The 20,314-nt window shown below is 37.0% G+C and overlaps 1 protein-coding gene across 13 annotated transcripts in view; it reads left to right on the forward strand.

Annotated features, from left to right (window-relative positions):
- The window catches only part of DMXL2 (Dmx like 2), a 178,959-nt gene that overhangs the window by 114,546 nt on the left and 44,099 nt on the right, over positions 1-20,314 (forward strand). For 7 of the 13 annotated variants that reach the window (XM_055279133.2, XM_055279134.2, XM_055279131.2 and 4 more), the window contains 5 exons: positions 4,004-4,123; positions 8,214-8,441; positions 10,997-12,676; positions 16,373-16,483; positions 19,744-19,913. In XM_055279133.2, coding sequence (XP_055135108.1) covers positions 4,004-4,123; positions 8,214-8,441; positions 10,997-12,676; positions 16,373-16,483; positions 19,744-19,913 — 2,309 coding nt within the window. Of the gene's footprint in view, positions 1-4,003; positions 4,124-8,213; positions 8,442-10,996; positions 12,677-13,166; positions 13,260-16,372; positions 16,484-19,743; positions 19,914-20,314 lie in introns of all 13 variants that reach the window. The other 6 variants (XM_055279123.2, XM_063639437.1, XM_055279125.2 and 3 more) reach the window with 3 other exon arrangements.

The following is a 20,314-nucleotide window of genomic DNA, read 5'->3' on the forward strand; positions in this document are numbered from 1 at the left end:
AAAAATTTTCTCCCATTCTGTAGGTTGCCTGTTTACTCTGATGATAGTTTCTTTTGCTGTGCAGAAGCTCTTTAGTTTAATTAGATCCCACTTGTCAATTTTGGCTTTTGTTGCCATTGTTTTTGGTGTTTTAGTTATGAAGGCTTTGCCCATGCCTATGTCCTGAATGGTATTGCCTAGGTTTTCTTCTAGGGTTTTTATGGTTTTAGGTCTTACGTTTAAGTCTTCAATCCCTCTTGAGTTAATTTTTGTATAAAGTGTAAGAAAGGGGTCCAGTTTCAGTTTTCTGCATGTGGCAAGCCAGTTTTCCCAGCACCATTTGTTAAATAGGGAATCCTTTCCCCGTTGCTTGTTTTTGTCAGGTTTGTCAAAGATCAGATGGTTGCAAGTGTGTGGTGGTATTTCTGAGGACTCTGTTCTGTTCCATTGTTCTATATATCTGTTTTGGTACCAGTACCATGCTGTTTTTGTTACTGTAGCCTTGTAGTATAGTTTGAAGTCAGGTACTGTGATGCCTCCAGCTTTGTTCTTTTTGCTTAGGATTGTCTTGGCTATGAGGACTCTTTTTTGGTTCCATATGAAATTTAAAGTGTTTTTTTCTAATTCTGTGAGGAAAGTCAATGGTAGATTGATGGGGATAGCATTGAATCTATAAATTACTTTGGGCAGTATGGCCATTTTCACGATATTGATTTTTTCCTGTCCATGAGCATGGAATGTTTTTCCATTTGTTTATGTCCTCTCATTTCATTGAGCAGTGCTTTGCAGTTCTCCTTGAAGAGGTCCTTGTAAGTTGTATTCCTAGGTATTTTATTCTCATTGTAGCAATTGTGAATGGGAGTTCACTCATGATTTGGCTCTCTGTCTGTTATTGGTGTATAGGAATGCTTGTGATTGTTGCACATTGATTTTGTATCCTGAGACTTTGCTGAAGTTGCTTATTAGCTTAAGGAGATTTTGGGCTGAGACGATTGGGTTTTCTAAATATACAATCATGTCATCTGCAAAGAGAGACAATTTGACTTCCTCTCTTCCTATTTGAATACCCTTTATTGCTTTCTCTTGCCTGATTGCCCTGGCCAGAACTTTCAATACCATGTTGAATAGGAATGGTGAGAGAGGGCATCCTTGTCTTGTGCTGGTTTTCAAAGGGAATACTTCCACCTTTTGCCTATTCAGTATGATATTGGCTGTGGGTTTGTCATAAATAGCTTTTATTATTTTGAGATACGTCCCATCAATACCTAGTTAGTTTATTGAGAGTTTTTAGCATGGGGGGCTGTTGAATTTTATCAAAGGCCTTTTCTGCATCTGTTGAGATAATCATGTGGTTTTTGTCTTTGGTTCTGTTTATATGCTGGATTACATTTATTGATTTGCATATGTTGAACCAGCCTTGCATCCCAGGGATGAAGCCGACTTGATTGTGGTGGATAAGCTTTTTGATGTGCTGCTGGATTCGGTTTGCCAGTATTTTATTGAGGATTTTCGCATCGATGTTCATCAGATATATTGGCCTGAAATGTTCTTTTTTTGTTGTGTCTCTGCCAGGTTTTGGTATCAGGATGATGCTGGCCTCATAAAGTGAGTTAGGGAGGAGTCCCTCTTTTTCTGTTGATTGGAATAGTTTCAGAAGGAATGGTACCAGCTCCTCTTTGTACCTCTGGTAGAATTCAGTTGTGAATCTGTCTGGTCCTGGGCTTTTTTGGTTGATAGGATATTAATTACTGCCTCAATTTCAGAACTTGTTATTGGTCTATTCAGGGTTTTGACTTTTTCCTGGTTTAGTCTTTGAGGGGTGTATATGTCCAGGAATTTATCCATTTCTTCTAGATTTTCTAGTTTATTTGTGTAGAGGTGTTTATAGTATTCTCTGATGGTAGTGTTTATTTCTGTGGAATCAGTGATGATATCCCCTTTATCATTTTTTATTGTGTCTGTTTGATTCTTTTCTTGTTTTCTTTATTAGTTTGGCTAGTGGTCTATTTTGTTAATCTTTTCAAAAAACCAGCTCCTGGATTCACTGATTTTTTGAAGGGTTTTTTGTGTCTCTATCTCCTTCAGTTCTAGAGCAAGTTTTTTTTTTTTTTAAAGAAGTTTCTCTGACTACTTACTTGTGATGTTGTTTAAACTTTTTCTTGTCTACTATATTTCCTGTAAAGTGGAAGTTAGCTCTATAGACTTGATTAGATCTGGGTTCAGCATTCTAGGTGATGCCATGTACTTCATATGTATCATACCAGAAAAAAAATATTTGGATATCTCACTTTTAGTCATATTAAGATTTGGAAGATTCAGTTGGTGGTGTCATTATAGTTTGACAGCAGTCTTTATCTCATGGCTTCTTCCATTGAATATTATTGATCTTAAACCAGTTATTAGGGATTGAAAAATTATGATTTTCCAATTTTTTCAGTTCTCATTTATTAGTTGGAAAGCATCTGTAAAGCAAAGCATTCTTTATCAACTAGGGCTGTTGGATTACTTTGAAAAACAGTTCTTTTTGGGAAGGTTAAGTGCTTAGTTCTTTCCATTTAATTGACAGTTTCAGAATGAGGAGTCTGCGCGCTGGTTATCTCTAGCTGCTACTGTTGAATTTGTTGTTGTTGTTGGATTTCTTTGTCTTTTAATTATCAATATGAACTCATTTTAAGAAAACTCTTTAATAAACTATAATATACAGAGAAGTACTCATATAACTCCATGGATTTTTATGTATGTAGGATATTTCAATCAGTTGCAGTCATTTTTTAAATGCTTACATAGTCCTATATTAGGCTAGTTAAGTACCATTTGAAGTAGGTTCTGTCCTTTTGACATAATCTCATTATTGTAATAGTTTACTGTCTTTCAGGAGCAAGATTTTCCTGGATTTATCTTGTAGCTGTCCTTTGCAAGAATGGAATCATCCTTCCAAACTGTTTCTTTTTTTAAAATTATTATTATACTTTAAGTTCTGCGATACATGTGCAGAACATGCAGGCTTGTTACTTAGGTTTACACGTGCTATGGTGGTTTGCTGCACCCATCAACCCGTCATCTATGTTAGGTATTTCTCCTAATGCTCTCCCCTCCCTGGCCCCCCACCCCCCAACAGGCCCTGATGTGTTATGTTCCCCTCCCTGTGTCCGTGTGTTCTCCTTGTTCAACTCCCACTTATGAGTGAGAACATGTGGTGCCAAACTGTTTCTTTTAATGGAAATGGTTAGAGGCCACAATTTTAACTCTAGCAGCGCTCATTACCAATATGTTGTCATTATGAGTTTTAATGATTAAGGAAAACTTTTATTATCCTGCATAGATTTCATTTTCAGTTATGAAGAATATAATTGTCAGCAGAGAAAATTATATATACAAGTAATGTCTTTTTTAAAAAAATGCATGAAATTTCTACAAAATTTCTTCTTTACCCTACCACTGCTCCTTCCCCCACAACTTTTTTTTTAATGCTGTTTTCATGCAAGAAAAGTAGGATGAATGTTTATTATTTCTTTTTAATTGCCAGTTTTCTAAATAAGGAGTAAGTGCCCCGGTTGCTCCAGGGGCATCCTGTGAGGCTGGCTTGAGCTTTGTATGCTCAGCACCCCGCTTCCTTCCCTTCTCTCCTCCTCCCATTCTTCTGCTGCTGCTTTTCTTTCCTTTCCTTTCCTTTCTTGTTTATATACCCTCTTTTGGTATTTGTGTGAACTCATAGTTTGTAGTAGGATAAATATGTTTTAACAAATTGTATTCAGTTTTATTCTTTGATGCTCGAAGTGTCCCCTCTTTGACCAGTAGGTATCCTTTCATGTTACCTTTTGTGTACTTTTGACATAACTTCATTAGTCCTTGATAGCTATCTAACTTTCGGTACAAAAATTATATAAAACTCTTCCTTAAAGTCTTTCTTGCCTTTTCTTCCCAACTTCCATGCATATCAAGAGGTGGTGGTAGCTTTTAAAAAGTGTTTTTTTAACTCCATAAAAACATACTAATTTAAATATCCTTTTCCTTTGAATAATAGGATACCGCCCACCACCATTTTCAGAAAAGTTCTTTCTAGTAGTAATTGAGAAGGACAGCAATAATAACTCTATTCTGCATATGTGGCACCTTCATCTTAAATCTGTACAAGCATGTTTAGGTAAGTAATTACAGTTTTATACAGAGATGATACATAATAAATTCATTTTATAGAGTATGCTTTACTTTGGTTAATTCTGTAAAATGAAGTTCCATTAACTGTAAATTGAGTTGCTGAATTATGTCTCTTCTAAACTTTTAATTACAAGGTCATAAATCATTATTGAAACTGGTTAATCCTAAAAACCAGCCTATGGGCACATTAGACATATTGAAAAAAAATAAAAGCTTTGTTTATTTTTTTCAGTGAATATTTATTGAGTGTACATTGTGACTGTTCTAGATGTCCATTGAACTAATATTATACTTTTTTGTTAATACACATTCCCATCCAATACACTGTACATCATCAGCTTTGTCATCATTAAAATAAGTAGAATTGGCCAGGCGTGGTGGCTCACGCCTATAATCCCAGCACTTTGGGAGGCCGAGGTGGGCGGATCACAAGGTCAGGAGATTGAGACCATCCTGGCTAACACGGTGAGACCCTGTCTCTACTAAAAATACAAAAAATTAGCCTGGCTTGGTGGCGGGCGCCTGTAGTCCCAGCTACTTGGGAGGCTGAGGCAGGAGAATGGTGTGAACCCGGGAGGCGGAGGTTGCAGTGAGCTGAGATTGCACCACTGCACTCCAGCCTGGGTGACAGAGTGAGACTCCATCTCAAAAAAAAAAAAAAAAAATTGCTGTTTGATAAAATATGATGGAGTGCCTGAGGCTTATATGCAGAACCGTTTTTGTAGAGCATTAAGAAATACAGGCTAGGCATGGGCATGGTGGCTCATGCCTATAATCCCAGCACTTTGGGAGGCTAGGGCAGGACAATTGCTTGAGCCCAGGAATTCTAGATCAGCCTGGGCAATATAGTGAGACTTCATCTCTCCAAAAATAAAAAATTAGTCAAGTGTGGTGGCATGTGCCTATAGTTGGGAGGCTGAGATGGGAGGATTGCTTGAGCCTTGGAGGCAGAGGCCACACTCCAGCCTAGGTGAAAAAGTGAGACCCTTTTTCAATTTTGCCATTTCAAAAAAAGAAATGCAATTGTGATTAAAAAATTACTTCAGCCATTCTTTTGGTGTACACATTTAGATTAATCTCTAAACTAATTGGGAAATCTGTAGTATGAAGCAAAGAAATTGATCATAGATTTTTTAAAAACAAACTTTTATTTTTTGAGAGATAATTCTTAAAATGAAGAACTGCATGGATAGCCATATCACATTGAATCTGCTTTAAACTGTTAAAATATTTGAGTTGTAAGATTTTATTATGTCTTGTAATTAATTGATTTTATACAACTTTTTATATAACATTTAATACAGTGAAAGAATAATTTGTACTTTTTTGTTCACATGTGTTATACATTATCACAATTGTAGCAGTTCTAACTGGGCCATGAATTGGCATTAGAAAAGCCAAATTATGTGACAGAACCTTTACCTTCACCTAGCTGAGCCTAATCTTCTTGAGGCACCGGGAATTTAAAAATTCTTTCAAAGCCTTTGGAGTTAATTCTTTGCATTATATGTTGTTTGATAGAAATGCAGGAGAAGGGATCTAAAACCAGTTCATCAGGAAGAGATTCACCCAGCAGAGAAATGTAGTAATTTCTAGAATTGGGCACAGAAATGGGAGTGGCTCTGAAGAGATTTATAGAGGTAGTAACAGGTCCTTGTGGGAGGACAGGAACCATGTGATTTTGTTTGTCCCCACTGCTTGTGAAGCGTGTGTCTCACTAAAGCGAGGGCTAGAGTTGAGTTGCTTGCCTACACTATTTGTGACAGCAGTAGGTCACAGACAATGAGATTACAGTAGAGGCAAATAATGTACTCTTTTTAGCTGTGATAGAAAGCATCTATGTTTTTGTTCTAATCTTTGCTGCAGATTTAACAGTGTATCCTGCCATTCACATTTAACGCTTGAATTTACCGCAGTAGTGAATATCCTGTTAGAGGATAAATGATTGGTTTAAATTTTGTTAGAGAAGGAAACATGTTGAGTACCTTCTGGGTGCCAGGCACTGAGATTGGTGCTTTATATATGTGAGATAGATATTATCCCCAGTTTACTAATGGAGTAAGGGTGAGTAACTTGACCAAGTCCCGTTGTATAGTCACAGAACTAAGTTTCAAAATCAGGCCTTGTTGACTCTAAAGTCTTTGCTTTTTTTTTCTGCTCTTATTTTCTTTCTTAGCATGAGATATATGTTAGAAAATAGCGTGATTTACAGGAAGAGAAATGATGTAGTTTAACCTTAGTTAGCTGGTGAGAAAGTAGCCAGAGATGATGGTGAAGTGCCTGGCCTAAGGAAACACATCTCATTAGTGATAGAGCCAGGAGTGGGACTGCTGTCTTCTGACTACGGAACCAAGTTTGTAGTCTTATTTCATTTTACAAAAAAAGTTTTCATATTTCTTACTTAGTGGTCTGCCATTATAAGATAGATTAACATGTTTAACAGAAACAAAAGAGGATTGATTATTATTTATTGGATATTCTGGTGCTCTTTGAGACGTACAAGGCAGTAACAACACATCATCCCTGCCTTTAGTGAATTTGTAGTCCAGTTGGGAGAGACAGATACACAAATAAATAAATAAAATAAATAAAATATAGAGTATCTCTTATATGTCATGGAAGAACAGATAACTGAATCTTAGAGATTTACACTCACTGGAAGTTCTTTGGAAGATCAAGTCAATATGGCTTACAAAGGCTGTCAACTAATACTATCTTAAATTTTCTTAGAACTTTTAGTTTTTGTGTTTATTCTTGAAATCATTCTCTGATTTGAGTACTTGATAGGAGGCTGCTAGTCTAATGTCTTCTTTGCCCCTAGCAAATTACATGGCCTCAGGAAAATCACTAAGCTCTCTGAGTTTAAATTTCTTAATCTAAAAGTGAGGCAGTATATTGTTATTTCTTAAAGTTTGGTTCATGATTCATCTATTTCAAAAACACCTGGGCTGCTTTACTGGGATCTACCCCATATCATCTAAATCAGTGTCTCTGTGGTTAGGCCTGGGAATTTCCATGTTAACAAATTCCTCAAGCTTTTAATGTGTTTTAAAGGTTGTAAGCACTGGACTGTATAAGGGGTTTCTTTTAGCCTTTACATGTTGTGATTCTTCCCTGTCAGTCTTGCGTGATGGAGTTGGTGCTAAGAAAGAGTAAAATTGTAAAAAAAAAAAAAAATAAATAAATTTAAGCTTATCAGGGTAACTAAGCAAAAGTTTGAAAATTGACCTTGTCTCCAAAGTAACTTTTTAAAAAAATTTTATTGATGCATAATAATTATACATATTTATGGGGTACATGTGATATTTTTATACATGCATAGAATATGTACTGATCATATCAGGGTATTTAGGATATTCATTACCTTGAAATTTATTGTTTCTTCAGGTTGGGAACATTTCAAATCTTCATTTCTAGCTCTTTTGAAATATATATTGTTGTTAACTGTAGTCATTCTACTGTGCTATCAAACAATAGAACTTATTTCTTCTACCTTCATGTTTGTACCTATTAAACAGTCTCTTCACCCACCCCACAACCCTTCCCATTCTCTGGTATCTATTATGCTATTATCTACCTCCATGAGATCCACTTTCTTAGCTCTCACATATGAGTGAGAGAACAGGTGATATTTGTATTTCTGTGCCTGGCTTATTTCACTTAACATAGTGACCTGAAGTTTCCAACTGTGTTGCTGCAAAGGATTTCATTCTTGTTTATAGCTGAATAGTATTCCATTGTGTATATATACAACATTTTATTTATCCATTTATTCATTGATGGATACTTAGGTTGATTTTATGTCTTGGCTGTTGTGAATAGTGCTACAGTAAATGTGGGGGTGCAGTTATACCTTTGATATACTGATTTCCTTTCCTTTGGGTAAACACCTAGTAGTGAGATTGCTGAGTCATATGATCATTCTGTTTTAAAAAGAGTTCTCTTTTCTCTGTATCCTCACCTCCAAAATACTTTTAAGAAGCTATGTTTCTTAAATAATAACAAAGTAATATTCTAGCTCCTATTTATAGTAATGATATACATACATTTTGTAATTTTATAATTTATTTTTAAAGCTAAATCTTCAGAAGGGGCTTCCTCTGAGAGTCTACTTTCAGTCCCTGGACAGAAGAATGTAGATTCTTCTCCAGAAACCTCTCCTAGTGTGAGCCCCATGCCACATTCTTCATCAATTGCCAATCTTCAAACTGCCAGTAAACTTATTCTGAGTTCTAGACTGGTGTATAGCCAACCCCTTGATCTCCCAGAATCAGTTGAAGTAATAAGAGCAACGCCTTCAGCAGGTAAGGTCACTTTAAGACTGGGCAGTGGTAGCTCAGAGTGATAAAATGTATGAACTCTTTAGTGGATAAAATAGATGAACTCTTCTGAAATATGTGCTATGTTGACATTAAAGATTTATTTTCTATTAATGATATGTCTAGATGTTTAGAAACATGTCTTTATTAGAAATAATTTCCTGGCTGGGTGCGGTGGCTCACTTCTGTAATCCCAGCACTCTGGGAGGCTGAGGTGGTTGGATCACTTGAGGTCAGTAGTTCAAGACCACCCTGGCTAACATGGTGAAACCCTGTCTGTACTAAAAATACAAAAATTACAAGCACGTGCCTGTAATCCCAGCTACTTGGGAAGCTGAGGCAGGAGAATTGCTTGCTCGAGAGGTGGAGGCGGCAGTGAGCTGACATCACAGTACTGCATTCCAGCCTGAGCGAGTGACACAGTGAGACTCCATACACACACACACAAAATTTCCTGCGATAAATGTAATCAGCTTGACAAAAAATAGTGTAATTTTTTTTTTTTTTTTTTTTTTTAAGACACAGCCTCGCTCTGTCGCCCAGGCTAGAGTGCAGTGGTGCTATCTCGGCTCACTTCAAGCTCCACCTCCCGGGTTCACACCCATTCTCCTGCCTCAGCCTCCCGAATAGCTGGAACTACAGGCGCCCACCACCATGCCCAGCTAATTTTTTTTGTATTTTTAGTAGAGACGGGGTTTCACCGTGTTAGCCAGAATGGTCTCGATCTCCTGACCTCGTGAGCCACCCACCTTGGCCTCCCAAAGTGCTGGGATTACAGGTGTGAGCCACCACGCCCGGCCAAAATAGTGAAATTTTTTTTTTTTTGAGACGGAGTTTCGCTCTGTCACCCAGGCTGGAGTGCAGTGGTGCTATCTCGGCTCATTGCAAGCTTCGCCTCCCAGGTTCACGCCATTCTCCTGCCTCAGCCTCCTGAGTAGCTGGGACTACAGGCGCCCACCATCACGCCTGGCTAATTTTTTGTATTTTTAGTAGAGACAGGGTTTCACCGTGTTAGCCAGGATGGTCTCAATCTCCTGACCTCGTGATCCGCCCACCTCTGCCTCCCAAAGTGCTGGGATTACAGGCGTGAGCCACCATGCCCAGCCAATAGTGAAAATATTTTAATGTGAGATGTCTTGCCTATACTTTGGAATATAGTGATAGTAAAATTTTGAAGAACAAATACATTCATTTGTAAACCACTGAGGCTTTTTTTTAAATTTAAGACTTTTCATTCACATTGTGGTAATCGCATCTCACTTTTATTAAGAATGTTTGAACAAGAGTTGGCAGATACTCTGAGGAAAAATGTAGGATAAAAGACTATAGTTTGGGTGGTCTGGAATGATACTGACTTTAGCAAGGTAGATATTTGGAGGGCAAGTCTGGCAGCTGTGTTTAAAGTGATCTACTTGTAGAATTTTAATTGCGGAGTTTCTAGAATGGTGTTTTTGGGAAACCAAAATTGGAGGTTCAGGGCTGCTAAAATTACTGGTGAATGATATTCAGTATGGGTGTTTTCTTATTCATCCCTAAGACACGTTTGCATTCACAGTTGGAAAGATCATATTGAGAAGAGTGTACTCTGGGCTTTTGTGGCTGGTGCAGATCTAGGCCAGTTTGTTAATCTTTCAGTATATTTGAAAGGTTTGGATTATACTCAAATAAGTTTATTGGAGTTCATGATAATAAATTATATAATTTATATATATAATTATATAATTAAATTACAGACGCCTTATAAAATGTCTTATTTGACAATAATAATCTAGGGGAAACAGTAACTGATCCCAACTGTTTAGATGGAACAGGCTCAGATGATTAAGTAGCTTTCCCACTGTTAATGAAATTATTGATGGGTTGAAACTCAAATCCAGATCTTCTGACCTCAGATCTTAATCTCTATATCCCCTTGTCTTACAGTTGACAACAGATGTGTATTGTTAGTCTTTGGCAGTCAGGAATAGATAAGAGGGTTCTGGTTCAGTGCTAAGAGACGATGAATTAAACTTGGTAAAATGGGTAAGATCTATTGTTCTGTTTTGCTGTCTGAAACAAAATTTGATGTACCACCTGGGGTCTGGATTATTTAAGGGAAGGTTAGGGGCATTTGAAAGGCAAATTGTAAAGCTCAGTTAAGTATTCATGATGAAAATGATTAAATATATAGTATGAAAGTCTAAGGAGGCATGTTGTGAAGGTAAATATAAATAATAGAAACACATTAAGGGCTGACTTGTTTCAGTGCTTTTGAGTTTTATTTTAATTAAATGGTTGCCTCATTTAAACTTAATTACCTAAAAACAAATTAAGTGATTATTATTGCATACCTTGATTTCACTGATGGGTTCTTCAAGACCTTTATAGATATGTTGGCCAGTGGACATTAGTGGGATACTGGTTAAGAGGAAGACTGCAGAGATATTCTGAAGAAGCTCATAGTGACTTTGAATTGATCACATTCCAGAATTTGATTACTACCATATTATTTTGTGGCTTTATTATTATTATAACTAACTATTTGCTTTTTCTTTTTTAAGGCCATCTGAGTTCTTCTTCAATTTATCCAGTGTGCCTTGCACCTTATTTAGTGGTTACAACTTGTTCTGACAATAAAGTACGCTTCTGGAAATGTTGTATGGAAGCCAACCCAGAGTGTAATAAAAGTGATGAGAAAGAAATTTATCATTGGAAGAGATGGCCTTTGATGAATGATGAAGGAGAAGATAATAGCAGTACAGTGAGCATTGTGGGAAGACCAGTTGCTGTTAGCTGTTCATACACAGGTCGCCTTGCAGTGGCTTATAAACAACCTATCCACCATAATGGTTTTGTTTCTAAAGAATTTTCCATGCATGTTTGTATATTTGAATGTGAATCTACAGGAGGATCAGAGTGGGTTTTAGAACAAACAATTCATCTTGATGATTTGGTTAAGGTTGGGAGTGTACTTGATTCAAGGGTCAGCGTCGATAGTAATCTGTTTGTATATAGCAAGTCAGATGCACTCTTGAGCAAGGATAGATATCTTATTCCGAATATCAAACATTTAGTACATTTGGACTGGGTATCAAAAGAAGATGGCTCCCACATTCTTACAGTGGGGGTCGGTGCAAATATCTTCATGTATGGAAGGCTTTCAGGAATTGTGACTGAGCAAACCAACAGTAAGGATGGAGTAGCTGTCATTACTTTACCACTAGGTGGTAGTATCAAGCAAGGAGTTAGGTCAAGATGGGTTCTTCTTAGATCTATAGACTTGGTATCTTCTGTTGATGGTACTCCTTCACTGCCTGTTTCTCTCTCTTGGGTAAGAGATGGGATATTGGTGGTAGGAATGGATTGTGAAATGCATGTATATGCACAGTGGAAGCATGCTGTCAAATTTGGAGACACTGAAGCTGATAGTCCTAATGCAGAAGAGGCAGCAATGCAAGATCATTCGACCTTTAAATCTAATATGCTGGCAAGAAAAAGTATTGTTGAAGGAACAGCTATTTCTGATGATGTTTTTTGTTCACCAACTGTAATTCAAGATGGTGGCTTATTTGAGGCTGCACATGTACTTTCCCCTACTCTTCCACAATATCATCCAACTCAGCTGTTAGAATTGATGGATTTAGGGAAAGTGCGAAGGGCTAAAGCCATTCTCTCTCATTTAGTAAAATGTATTGCAGGTGAAGTAGCAATAGTTAGAGATGCTGATGCTGGAGAAGGAACTAAGCGACATCTCTCTCGAACTATTAGTGTAAGTGGCAGTACAGCAAAGGAAACAGTCACCGTGGGAAAAGATGGTACTCGAGATTATACTGAGATAGATTCTATCCCTCCACTACCACTATATGCATTACTTGCTGCAGATCAAGATACATCCTACAGAATTTCAGAAGAAAGTACAAAGATACCACAGAGCTATGAAGATCAGACAGTAAGTCAGCCAGAGGATCAGTATTCAGAGCTGTTTCAAATCCAGGATATAACAACAGATGATATTGATTTAGAGCCTGAAAAGAGAGAAAACAAATCAAAAGTAATAAATCTTTCTCAATATGGACCAGCTTACTTTGGCCAAGAACATGCAAGGGTACTTTCAAGTCATCTTATGCACTCAAGTCTACCAGGCCTTACCCGTTTGGAGCAGATGTTCCTTGTAGCTTTGGCTGATACAGTGGCTACTACCAGTACTGAGCTTGATGAAAGCAGAGATAAGAGTTGCTCAGGTAAATATTCTCACTAAAAATTTATAAAGTTGTACCTAATAGAAATATTTGTATTATCTGTATACTGACTCATTTATTGAACTGCAGTCTCAACTTTCAAACTTTGCAGGGAAAAGACCTCCTTAATAGGCAATTACTATTGTGTAATATGCTCAGTTAGAAAAGATGGTTGAGGCCGGCATATGAATGCATGGATTTGTGAGATCCATGTGCATTCTCTCATGAGTTTTTACACTGAAACCTTTGTGTCATTTTGGATTTATAATCTTGTTTTTTTGTGTGTGTTTGGGTGGGTTTTTTGTTTGTCTGTTTTTTTTGAAACAGGTTCTTGCTCTGTTGCCCAGGCTGGAGTTGAGTGGTGCAGTCACGGGTCACTGTAGCCTTAACCTCTCAGGTTCAAGTAATCTTCCCATCTCAGCCTCCTGAATAGCTGGGACCACAGGTGTGCACCACCATGGGGCCCAGCTAATTTCTTTTTATTTTTTTGTAGGGACTAGGTCTCCTTACGTTGCCCCGGCTAGTCTCGAACTCCTGAGCTCAAGCAGTCCTCCTGCCTTGGCCTCCCACAGTGCTGGGATTATAGGTATGAGTCACCATGGACTGGCCAAGTCTCTTGTTTTTTAAAACAGATTGATCCCTGTGATTTTTTCTTTGATAATAACAGCCCATTTGTTAATGTTACTATGGAATCATGAGGCTTATTGGGACCTCATGGGCTCAACTTATTGGTCTTCCCATTTCTAGCCATAAACAACTTTTTACAATTACCTAATTTTCTCCAGAAAGTCTCTTCAGAGAGGTTTCCATACAGTTAATGTCATACGTATTTTGCCTAATTCGTTCTGTAACTAGAAAATTTTTGGCTGCTTCCTGGAACTAGATTCCATTCTCTTTTATGCACATAGTTCAAGGTAATGGTGTTGATTGTAAATGATGGCATTGGCAAAGGAAACTGAAAATTAATGATCAAAATTTCATTAATTCAATAAATATTTTGGAGGAGTGAAAAATTGCTGTTTCAGGCACTTTCTTTATTATATTATCACAGTCTTCTAGCAGATAGCTATTATTACGTTTAACTTTGTAGATGAAGACACTGATCCTTAAGAAATTAAGGGACTCATCTGAGATCACATAGGCATTAAGGAGTAGAAGTGGGGTTCATATGTGGGTAAATTGTTGACTCAAAGCCTGTACCCTTTTAACTATTTCATAATTTCCAGATTTGTGGGGGAAAGGCAGCTAGAAAATCTCTCTTCATATAGATTTACATCCTTATAGTATATCCCCCAAAGTTTTCTTCTCTGCAGGTTAAAATAGCTAGAGACCTTCTAGGGTTTTGCCTATGACTTATTTTCTCACTATTAATTGGAAAAGAAAAATCTTAACCATTATGAGGTTGTATGCAGTTGAGTGAAATTCTTCCCAGAACAACCTTAAGCTTGTGTTGTGTGTTTAATATATATTAGTTTTTACTGTGGGATATTAAAAAAGTAGGCATGGCATAATTTGTAAAAAACAGTTTATACTTTCTAATACAAAACTGTATCATTGGCTAAGCAATATAGAAATAGTGTATCCTGGACACAGTGGACATTCATGAGGTAATAAGGCAGGAATGAATGTTTCCATTTCACAGGTGGGAAACTGAAGCTCTGAGATTAAATGAGTTACACATCTCAGTAAATTAAATGGATTCTAAGTAAATGAGTTCTTCCATTTGTTCAGGTGAGACAACTTACAGTCATTCTTTTTTTTTTGAGACGGAGTCTCTCTGTGTCGCCCAGGCTGGAGTGCAGTGGCACAATCTCGGCTCACTGCAAGCTCCGCCTCCCGGGTTCACGCCATTCTCCTGCCTCAGCCTCTCCGAGTAGCTGGGACTACAGGCGCCCGCCACCACGCCCGGCTAATTTTTTGTATTTTTTAGTAGAGACAGGGTTTCACCGTGGTCTCGATCTCCTGACCTCGTGATCCGCCCGCCTCGGCCTCCCAAAGTGCTGGGATTACAAGCGTGAGCCACCGCGCCCAGCTACAGTCATTCTTGACTCTGCTTTCTCTCATACCCCATATCCAGTTCATTGGCAAGTGCTATCAGTTCTATTAATATCCAGAATCCAATAATCAATTCTAATTACCTCTGCAATTACTACTGTGGTCCAAGTCCCTGTCATCTCCTAACTGCTTTATTCTTTTTACCTCCGTGTGTTCTTTCTTAGGAATGAGTGATTCTTTTAAAACCAAATCACATTAAATCTCTCCTTTGCTCAACATATACAGGTGCCTTCCTGTCTCACTTTAGAATAAAAGTTAAGAGCCTTACAGTGGCCTAAAAGGCCCCACACGATCTGTGTTCATTTCTGCTCTATTAGAATGCTCTTCTTCCAGATTGATGCATGGCTCATTCCTTTACTTCCTCAAATTGCTGCTGGCATGTCATCTTATTGGAGAGTTCTTTCCTGGCCACACTGTATGAAATAGAACTCTCTTACTCCAGCATTCCCTGTCTCTCAGTCCCACTTTATTTCCCTTCATAGCATTAATTTCCACGTATTATTTGTTTATTGCTTGTCTCTACCTCCTAAAATATGATCCCCAAAAGAGTAGGGACTTTGCCTTATTCACTGCTGAATTCCCAGTATCTGAAGAGTTCCTCATATGTAATAGATGCTTGATTTGTTGAATGAATAAACGGACGAATGAGCATGGTGGCTCACACCTGTAATGGCAGCACTTTGGGAGGTTAAGGTGGGAGGATTGCTTGAGGCCAGGACTTTTAGACCATCTTGGGCAACATAGTGAGATCTCATGTCTATAAATAAATAAATAGATAGGTATTAGGTTGGTGCAAAAGTAATGGCAAAACTGCAAATACTTTTGCACCAACCTAATGGCTATCTATCTAGCCAAATAAATAGATAGATGGATTGATATAGGTAATGGGAAGCAGAGCTGGGGCTTGATCTTTGGCAATTTAAAAGTTTTATTTTTCTGGAAAATATTATTTGATTCTATAATCATTGAGTACTTCCGAAGTGTCAGTTATTGGGCTAGGCGCTGTCAGTATTTTTGCTTTGCTTTTATCCAGCAGTGGCTATAGTTTTGGTTACACTTGCCACACCTTCATACTTCGACTAAGTGGAATTAATTTGTATAAATAAATTGGTAGAATCAAGGTGAAGGTTCAACCTAACCATGTAACACTAACTAGCCTGGGGATTCAAATTTTAAATCTTTGATAGTACCATATTTCAGTTAATTTAACCAAGGTAGAAAATATTACCTGTTTAAATATGTAACAAATGATTTCACATCAGTTATGTAATTTCCATTATATCTCATCGGAATTCATGTAGAAAATATTAAAAGTTGTACCTAACTATAGTTAATATTTTTTTATTGAATTTCAAGATGTCTTTCATTTATTATGAGTCAATATAAATGCTCTTGTTATCTATTCTAATAGTTAATTGTATTTCTCCAAATCATTTTTCTTTTAAGAGTTTTAGTAGTCACATATGTTTTTTTGTAAAGATAATTTTTTGTGAAGACGTTAAAGTGTTCAGGAAGGAATACACTAAAAATGTCTTATGTATTTTATATAAATTATGCCTAAGTTTAATGTTTGTTTTATAGCTTATCAGTTTGTGGCCTCTTGCATTCTTTTTTCCTTAAACATATTTCCTGTTTAAATTACAGGAAGAGATACATTAGATGAGTGTGGTTTGAGATACTTGTTAGCTATGCGCCTACACACTTGCCTTTTGACATCGCTGCCTCCTTTATACCGAGTGCAGCTACTTCATCAAGGTAATTCACTCACTGTTTGAAGTTTTGCACAACTTTTACTTAATATCAGAGCGATGGGGTGTATCATGTTTGTGTGTAAACATTAGGTAAGTCATTATGTGCACACCTATCACTGGCCTTAAGATCTTTCTGTCACATAGTACCCACTTAACCATTTTTCTATGTATCCTTCAGCTCTATTCTGTGACTTTTGCTCATCTAACTAAATTTTTTAGAATTTATTTACTAAAGTAGTAGCTTAGGGGGTAAATGTGGTATGCCTGAGGTTGTAACCCGAAGTGGCTGTCTGCAGAGCAGTCCTGAATATCTTGATGTCTTTTCTTTGAAAAATTATGTAAACTTTGCTCTGTGATGTGTTTTTATATTTACTTTAATGTAAGCATTATGTTCTAGTTATCTGCCAGCAAGTAAAGTTGATGATTCAGGAAGATCTGCCATATTGATAACAGCGGATTTGCGTACCTCAAGCATACTGCCACACCTGATTTGAGACATAAGGATTTATATCAGCCTTCTTATTACAGATTAAAAAATTGAAGCTATAGAATTAAAAGTGACCTGCCCAAGATACAGGACTATTTATTAGAACAGTTGGAGTTCGAATCCCAGTCCAGAGCTCATTTCAGTGGACTATATTTCTTTTGAAACCAACATCTTGGAAAGAGTCCCATAATATATGTCTTAGTATTATAGAACCTACAATACTAGGCTTGATAGACTTATTCTTACCCATGGCACTTACCCTTAACCTATGAATGTTCTTTGAAAACATAACTATAAATAGCTATCTGAGATTCTGTGTCTAAACTATATTTCATCTGCCCAATCCTTTGTTTTTGAAATAGATTTTGCTGAGGTTTTTTTTCTATTTGAATTATCACTCTAATGAATAACCTTGTAACTTGGCATGTAAATATTTGCATTCCTGATTATTTCCTCATGCTAGTTTTCTAGCAGTGGAATTACTGAATCAAAAGGCATGAAAATTCTTCAGTCTTGATAAGTATCACCAAAATGCCCTTCAGAAATACTGTGCTCATTTACATTCCCAGAAGTTTGTATACACTTACTATGTACCCACAAAAATTGAAAACAAAAAATTATAAAAAGTATAAAAAAGAAGTTTGATGATGCCAAATCTCAACCCATTGCCCACATTTGATATTAAATTTTAAGCAATCTATGACATTTGGATAGATTTTTAAAATGGTATCTCCGCGTTCTCTTAAATTTTAGTTTTGGGTGATACTCAAGTGGTATTGAATCAATTAATGACAATTTTGTACATTTCCTAGGGCAGTCTGAAACACTTCAAATTTCTAAAGCTTTGTCAAATTCCATTTTCCCTTTAACTACAGTTAAAACATTGGCGATGAGAAGTGACTGGTGTTGTAGGTGATGGTCCTGGGAGCAGTTTTCAGGGAAAAGTTAGGTAGCCAGTACGTAGATAGAAAAGCTGAGAAGAGCAGAGGTAAACTGCAGAGAATAGCCTGCCATTGGTAGGTAAATAAAAAGAAATGCCTGTTGGTGCCCCTGTTCTTTTTCTTCCCTAATAACTTTTTTCACCTCTGCAGGTTTTCAAATACATTCACTGCTCTTAATCTTGCTTTCTGAACCTAATTCTTCTGACATGTCTGTGTGTATTTTTGTTTCTTCTTATACCAAAATTTTAATTAATTTAAGGATATAGAATGTAATATGCTATGTATTGTCATTTTATATTATAAATTTTATATCAGCAAAATTATGCATTTTGTGTTGCTGTATATTAGTTTCTAAAGCAGAATATCAATTATTTGATACAGTAATTCTCTCATAGCAGACAGAGATTTAAATAGTGAAAAAATTAGTCTGCCTTTCAGGTTATAAAAAACTAAATTGATTTTATTAATTTTTTTCTGGTGTTTTCCCCTAAATTTATAGTGGCAGCCAAGACATTTTGCATTAATTTTGTGGTATGATTACAAACACAGTTGTTATATGAGTGTTGGCAATGGGAAATTTAAAAGAGTTAAGATTGTTATTCAAAATAATCATAATAGTTTTTATTTTATACTTCTAAAGAAATTATAGTGAAGCAGTAATTATTAGAAAAGCTTTAAACTATGTACAAAATCTATATAGTAGTTGATAATGAAAAAAATTATGTGTAACAATATTGATACTTAATAGCATTGAGAGGCCTGTGTTGTAATGTGACTTTCATTGACCTTAGACATTTCTTTGTTTCTAAAATGAGTTCATACAGATGGCTACTTGGACTAGTTTGGCTTCTTTCCAAGGCTTCCCAGGTTCTTCCCAGCATTCCCATTATTGATTACCATTCTGTGTGCTTCACATTCATTGTGTTTCGTTTTTACCTGCTGTAAGTCGAATATCAGTAAGAGTGTTATCAGTAATTGAACTGTTGATAAATCCATTAGTACTTAAAAGTCTAATAGCGTCAGTAAAGATTTTGTTGCCTCTACAAACAGCCTAGATCCCTGTCAGTCTTTTCCCAGGGGAAAAAAAAACAAACCCAAAACAAAAAACAATGTTCACCAAAAAAGCATCAGTATTAGGCAGCTTTAAACTTTTAACTGAAGGCACTAAAAGCAGAGGAATGTACATCATGATTGTAACTTATCATTATTATTTTCTGGAACTCTTATGAAGTTTAGAGCTTGCTTTGAAGTGATATTTAGCTTCATGGCTAGAGAGAAGAGTGGGGTAGTGGCACTAGAATTGACATCTAGGCCTGTGAGCCAAGTGCTTTTGACTTGAACGAAGCTTTCACCACGCTTTCCTTCCCCTGGGCTCTTGTGGGGGACAATACACCTTGTGTCCTCTTGGGCGGGCTGGATTCACAGGTCCTGGTGACAGAGAAACCTGGAATCAGGCCTGGGCCCTGCACTCTTAGTTATATGAGCTTGGGCAGCTCTTATGACCTCTTGATAAATTTGGTGTGCCATACATGTGAATGGCCTGATATTCAAATATTTTTCTTTCTAATGATTAAGTTTTAGTGTCCCTATTTTTGTAGGGGAAACGAAAACAAATGTTTGGGGAAAAAGAGATTTGGATTTTATGTATCATGTTATTAATCTTGTATTCAGAAACTTTTATAGTATAAAGTCCTGAATGATGACAGACTGCCTTTCATTCTTTCTTTCTGCTTCAGAATTCTTTCCAAAATGAATGCGTATGTGACTGCATGAAAAATTGTTTTTCTTCTTATTTGATACAGTTATGAAGGTTATTATTTTATATTTCCAATTTAGGTGTCTCTACATGCCATTTTGCCTGGGCTTTTCATTCTGAGGCTGAAGAAGAACTGATTAATATGATTCCAGCAATTCAGAGAGGGGACCCCCAGTGGTCTGAATTAAGAGCTATGGGAATAGGGTGGTGGGTGAGGAACATTAACACGCTTCGACGATGCATTGAAAAGGTAACTTTTCTTTAGTGGATTTTGAGTTATATTAAAAAAACCTTTTCCTAAAGAAAAAAAGATATTATCTCCCAAAAAACCTGTAGTGGGAAATTAGTTTGTCTATCTTGAGGTCTTAAGAATTTTTTTTTTTTTTGGAGATGGAATTTTGCTCTTGTTGCCTAGTCTGGAGTGCAATGGTGTGATCTTGGCTCACTGTAACCTCTGCCTTCTGGGTTGAAGCGATTTTCCTGCCTCAGCCTCCTGAGTAACTGGGACTACAGGCATGCACCACCACACCCAGCTAATTTTTGTATTTTTAGTAGAGACAGGGTTTCACCATGTTGGCCAGGATGGTCTCGAATCCCTGACCTCAGGCGATCTGCCCTCCTCGGCCTCCCGAATGGCTGGGATTACAGGCA

The sequence above is a fragment of the Symphalangus syndactylus genome, chromosome 5 (genome assembly GCF_028878055.3).
Source record: "Symphalangus syndactylus isolate Jambi chromosome 5, NHGRI_mSymSyn1-v2.1_pri, whole genome shotgun sequence".
Taxonomy (NCBI): Eukaryota; Metazoa; Chordata; class Mammalia; order Primates; family Hylobatidae; genus Symphalangus; species Symphalangus syndactylus.